The sequence below is a fragment of the Pygoscelis adeliae genome, unplaced genomic scaffold, assembly GCF_000699105.1.
Source record: "Pygoscelis adeliae isolate BGI_AS28 unplaced genomic scaffold, ASM69910v1 Scaffold4, whole genome shotgun sequence".
NCBI lineage: Eukaryota > Metazoa > Chordata > Aves > Sphenisciformes > Spheniscidae > Pygoscelis > Pygoscelis adeliae.
This window is the reverse complement of record NW_008824986.1, coordinates 5,870,119-5,876,118: the sequence shown is the minus strand read 5'-3', so window position 1 is coordinate 5,876,118 and position 6,000 is coordinate 5,870,119. Positions and strand designations below refer to the sequence as shown.

Below are 6,000 nucleotides of genomic sequence, written 5' to 3'. Positions count from 1 at the left end.
AACAAAATACAGCCTCTGTAGTGAAAATACATACATTGCTTGTTCTAATTCATTAATGTATGCTTCTCCAGCAGCTTTCTCATGATACAAAGATGCCTGACTCAGTTTTAGGTCTGAACATATCAGGGCAATTCTAAGAATAAAAAGAAGAAATGTTTAAGAAACAATCAGAATCTTTCATATGTTGCTTCATATAAACACATCATATATAAAGAGCATACATTCCACATTTGTCAATCCTACCTTCTTATGTCTTGATTAATATTGGCAATAACAAAAATTTTAAATAAAAAAAAAGGGGAAATGCAGTAGTTGAAATTACCCATTGATAGAGGTCATAAAATCATAGAATGGTTTGGGTTGGAAGGCACATTTTGAAGATAATCTAGTCCAACCCCCCTGCCACGGGCAGGGGCATCTTTCACTACAAAAAGGTTGCTCAAAGCCCTGTCCAACTGACCTTGAACACTTCCAATGACGGGGCATCCACTAGTATCCCCAGTCCATCCATCAAACCTGTATCTCTCCAATTTAGCGGCAAAAATTATGTGGTAAAAGTATGAAAATATTTATAATATGGTCTCACTACAGCATGCAAAAAAACCCCCCTTATATATGTATGTGCTAACCTACTTTTCTGTTACTGAGTAAAGAGTAATATATTCATGTACACCTATCTGATCATAAATAAAAATCAGGTCATAGATATAAATAAAATACCATGAAATAAAAACAAATCTTGAGGAGTCAACAAAAAAATTTGTCTTGCAAAGCTTGGCTGCAAATCTATTTCCTATTAGTAAATCACTTTTAGTCTTGTAAGACAGTAAGTCAGTAATCAATTGGCAATCCAGATAAACACACGTATGTTTGTATACATGAATATTTATCTATTCTGGTATGTGGGATCAGCTTCAGGCATTTTAAAAATATGTGAAATCTGTGGCATTTCACAAACTATCAGGAATTAAGCAATTATTGCTTACAACTTAATTATTAAGCAAACATTATGCAATACATTTCAGAAAAGCACAATGAAATGTTGTAACTAAAACAGCAATAATTTGCCATTGCATGCATATTAAATATTTTCGAATCAAAACTTTTAGGGCTAATCACCCATAAAAATAACAGAATTTTGGTCACAAAGGCAAATCTCTACAAGAGCGTGCGCTTATTGGGGATATTTATTTGGGTTCTTAAGCTATAGACAATACATTTTTGATGCAACATGGGACTCTGCCTTTTGAATACTTAAAAGATAATACTTTTATTGAAATTATTTTGGACTTTGCTTTTTTCAGTTAGGTGACAGTAAGGCATTACAAAAATTATTCACATCAAAATGGCTTCAGTTCATAATCTTGTACACCTTTCCCCATGGAGATCATGTTTAATAACAGATAAACTTAGTGGCTTTAATTCCACAAGCAAGCCAAGTCATCAAAACTCTATTGAAATGTATAAAAAAGGAATGAAAAGAAATAAAAAACATTACAAATATAAACCAGTAAGTCACAAAAAGCCTTGTTACTATTTAGTAATGGTCCACTCCATTCAGTTTCTCTTTTATTTAAAATAAATAAAGGATACAAACCGAAGGTGATAGAGATCAGACAGACTTCTACATTCCACAACTTCATTAGCAATAACTTCAGCTAGCTGAAAGACGGGAAGAATCAAGTGGGGGCAAAAAATTTTCTGTAGTTCTTTAGATAAAAGGTCCATAAAATACAAAGTGCAAGTCTGAAAAGAAATTTTTTTTTTTTATCCAATCAGTATAAACATCATTTTGTAGAGAATAAATTTTAAATTAATGATTACATCTTCAGTTCCAAACCTTACTAAAAAAAAAAATTATACAAACTTTCAAGCTGAAAAAGCAGCTAGGTACACAGAAAGCCAGTAAATTTATTCTGTAAATTAAGTTCATTTCAGAATGCAGAGGATAGACTAACACTTTTTGAAGTACTAATGAATACTATGACAAGGAAGTATCTCTGACAGCTGCCTGAACATACTTTTATTGCACAGACAGAAAAACTAAAATGCAACATAGTTTGCTGCTACTCATTTTTTTCCTAAATAATAAATGCTCTAGAATTTTGTGCTGGTTTTGGCTAGGGGAGAGTTAATTTTCTTCATAGTAGCTAGTATGAGGCTATGTTTTGGATTTGTGGTGAAAACAGTGCTGATAATACAGGGATGTTTTCATTATTGCTGAGCAGTGCTTACACAGTCAAGGCCTTTTCTGCTTCTCACACCACCCCACCAGCGAGTAGGCTGGGGGTGCACAAGAAGTTGGGAGGGGACACAGCTGGGACAGCTGGCTTGAACTGACCAAAAGGATATTCCACGCCATATGACGTCATGCTCAGCATATGAAGCTGAGGGAAGAAGAAGGAAGGGGGGGACATTCCTAGTTACGGCGTTTGTCTTCCCAGGTAACTGTTATGCGTGATGGAGCCCTGCTTTCCTGGAGATGGCTGAACACCTGCCTGCCCATGGGAAGCAGTGAATGAATTCCTGGTTTTCCTTTGCTTGCGTGCACGGTTTGTGCTTTACCTATTAAACTGTCTTTATCTCAACCCACGAGTTTTCTCACTTTTACTCTTCTGATTTTCTCCCCCATCCCACCACGGGGGGAGCGAGCGAGCAACTGTATGGTGCTTAGTTGCTGGCTGGGGTTAAACCACGACAAATTCTGAGGAGTACACTTACAGGTTTTGGGAAATTATCCCAGTTAATACCGTAACTATTTGTTTTCTGTTTAAAAGTATCTCTGATTTCATTGGGACAGTCATAATGAGCCCATTCTTCCACATTTGCTGGTAAGGTATCAACCGATCCTTTCCCTCTAGGCTTCTCTTTCACAACAGAAACTTCAACCTATAATAAAAATAAGGACATTTATGAGGCCACATTAACATTCCTGTTGGTATTAAATATTCAGCTAACATTAAAAAAAAAGGTATCTGCTTCTTTATTTCATTGGGACAGTCATAATGAGCCCATTCTTCCACATTTGCTGGTAAGGTATCAACCGATCCTTTCCCTCTAGGCTTCTCTTTCACAACAGAAACTTCAACCTATAATAAAAATAAGGACATTTATGAGGCCACATTAACATTCCTGTTGGTATTAAATATTCAGCTAACATTAAAAAAAAAGGTATCTGCTTAATATCCTTTGAAGTTTTGTCTTTTTTTTTTTTGACCTCTAGACTGTGGGTTTTACGAAACAGCAGTATTTTGACCAATGCAACAAACAAAAGAAAAGAAAAAGTATATGCAATTTTATGACCTGCCAAGTCCATGCGACCAAGAGTAAAGGTAAGATATACAGACTCACAGAGAAATTGTTCACAGGTTATGAGAGTCTTTACAGGAAAGCATCTGAACTATTTAACAAATGAGCCCAGGGAAACATCTCTTAGAAAGAGATGATTGTTTTAATTCCACAGGAAAGGGGTTCTTACTTGTTTCTCTTTCTTTTTGTCTTTCTCTTTTTTAGGAGCAATTATTGACTGTACCTTCTGAGGAGCTGTAAGTTGTGAAGACTTTGATAATATTTTTGTAATAGGTCCTGATGCTGACAACGATACCTAGATAATAATTAAAATTAATTATTTTCAATTTTCAATAACAATGTCAATTTCTAGTAATAATGATTATTCACTGTAAGTCACTATCTACAGCTATTAGCAATTGTCACATACCATGTTATGTTTGTGTAAGAGCTTTCTTCAGAAAACTAAAATTTCAAAGACTCTTAGATGCTTGCAAGCATTATTTGTGCAAGCATTTAGGATGATCATGACAATGCACTTAAGCAGCTGAACTGTCAAAAGATGACATCATCCCTGTGATAAATACTACTGCTACTTTTTTAACCTATATGGTTGCAAATTCAATTCTTTTTTTAAAACCGCTAGTCTAGATTGCTTAATCTTCTACAAAGGATGAATTTCATATCAAAGTAATCTGGAAGACTGCAAAGAGCCACTCTGTTCTCCTTCTGGATTAGTCTTCTATAATGCTACTAATGAATATTATAAAAAAGACATTTCTAAATATCTAAGCATATGAAAACATCCATAGAAAATTTCTCTGCGCATGCAATAGCACAGCTTCTGATCTTCCCTAAAATACCAAAAACACATTAATTGAGAAAATGAATATATTTTGCTGGAGGGATCAAGAGTAGAACACAAAATATGAACAAAAAAATAATGCTGGGTGCTGCAGAACTTGTGAAAATTTCATATTAAACGTAACACGTGTCTTTAAAAAAGTCAGAGGCAGCTGATTTGGCTTGGATTATTCAGGTTTTCAGAGAACATTTTAATATCTTCTACCGAGTTATTTATGGAGTCCTAACACTTGAGAGACTGCTTTAGAAATGGACATCTGCAGTCAAGTGTGCTTTACTTTTACTCCAAAACAAGGTTAAGCTGTCCTAGTACTTTCATTCCTTAATGCCACATGGTTATTCTTTTTCTCACAGTACTGTTCGGCTGCAAATATGAGTTCTTAGGATTATTGTCATTGTCCTACAGCTGGCACCGACAGCTGCATTAACTCTTAATTTTTTAACTTTTAATAGTTTATTCAAACAGTAATACTCCTTTCAGATATTTTTTTTCTCTAGTAAGACACTCAGACAGTCAAGTTCAGGATATTAAAAATTATGCTTACGTAAAATCTTAAAATATCAATAACCAATTTTTCTTTTTCAAATTCCTGTCTTCCATCAAATGTTAGAGTCTAAACTGATTCGCCAATGAAAACTTGATCATAATTACCACAGGAGTAACAAATTGCAGGCTTTTACAGCTAATTGGAATAAAATTATGCACAAGCTATAGCTTACCAATCTAGTTGATATGTCCCATCTATAGCACTAAGATTGTTTCTATAATGATTTGTGGCATTACTACTATCAAGTATAGATTTAGTCACTTCAAAGATTCACTCATATTTAATGTATAATTATTTTCCTATGATTTTTGCTATGATTCTCAATAGCCATTTAAATTAGGCATTCATGTCAATGAGAAATGAAATAGGTTTGTTTGATTTGAAATGCTGTAACAATGAAAAAGTGATTATAGAATAATAATCAGTGAACACTGCCTGTCTATACTTTTTCTCAAAACTTAACAAACGAATCAACATCTGAATTTAATTTAACTATGTCACACAAATCCTTTCAGTCAAATGACAGCCCCTTTGATTCAGCCTAAGTGAAGGTCTATCTGTAATTACCGTTCCTCAGAACTGTCAGCAATGTCTTCAGCATGTATTCTGCCACTACTAAGATTATTTAACAAGTTAAAAATACAATATTTTAGAACCTTTTGCATGAAATGTATGAACGTACTCCAGAGAAACAATGGGCCACTGATTTTATCCCTAACGTCTGTTCTCTTATTTTCCTGAGAGAAAAAATTTTCTTGTTTAATCCTTAAACCTGAGAAAATATACTAACTATACCATAAAATTGGAAATTCTAATGACGTAGTTAAAACATCAAATGAATAGCTGGCACCATAATTACACAAGATAACTTGAAATATACTGGCCCCATTATAATATAATATAATACAATCTTATCCAATCTCACCTGCCAGATACGGATGATACAAGCATATGCCATCAAACAGTGCTGCTGATGAAAAGGAGAACTATGACCAGAAATTAAAGCCATTAACGTCTGTGCTCTAAACAAAGTTTCCAATTGTTTAATATTACTCAAATCTTCTAAATTAATTTGGGGCATGGTATCATTTGCTCCAATGTCTATCTTCAAATTTTCTGTAGGTGAAAATTTTGGTGTAGTATTTTTTTCTGTTAAAAAACAAATAACATGCTCACAGTGAGAGTATTTAAAAAATGTATTCAAAAGTTAAAATTTCTGACTTGAAAATGAAAATATTTATGGAAAAAAAACAGAAAAATTGAAATCTATCTACTGAAGATGTTCTTCTTATGGTGATGC

At 33.8% G+C, this 6,000-nt stretch overlaps 1 protein-coding gene across 1 annotated transcript in view; it reads right to left on the bottom strand.

Moving 5' to 3' along the window:
- Positions 1-6,000, bottom strand: part of CFAP46 (cilia and flagella associated protein 46) — a 98,243-nt gene that overhangs the window by 34,682 nt on the left and 57,561 nt on the right. The window contains exons 32-37 of the mRNA XM_009326000.1: positions 5,626-5,849; positions 3,533-3,604; positions 3,012-3,089; positions 2,722-2,889; positions 1,598-1,746; positions 35-133 (exon numbers count right to left, since the gene is read on the bottom strand). Of these exons, the coding sequence (XP_009324275.1) occupies positions 35-133; positions 1,598-1,746; positions 2,722-2,889; positions 3,012-3,089; positions 3,533-3,604; positions 5,626-5,849 (790 nt within the window). The remainder of the gene's footprint in view (positions 1-34; positions 134-1,597; positions 1,747-2,721; positions 2,890-3,011; positions 3,090-3,532; positions 3,605-5,625; positions 5,850-6,000) is intronic.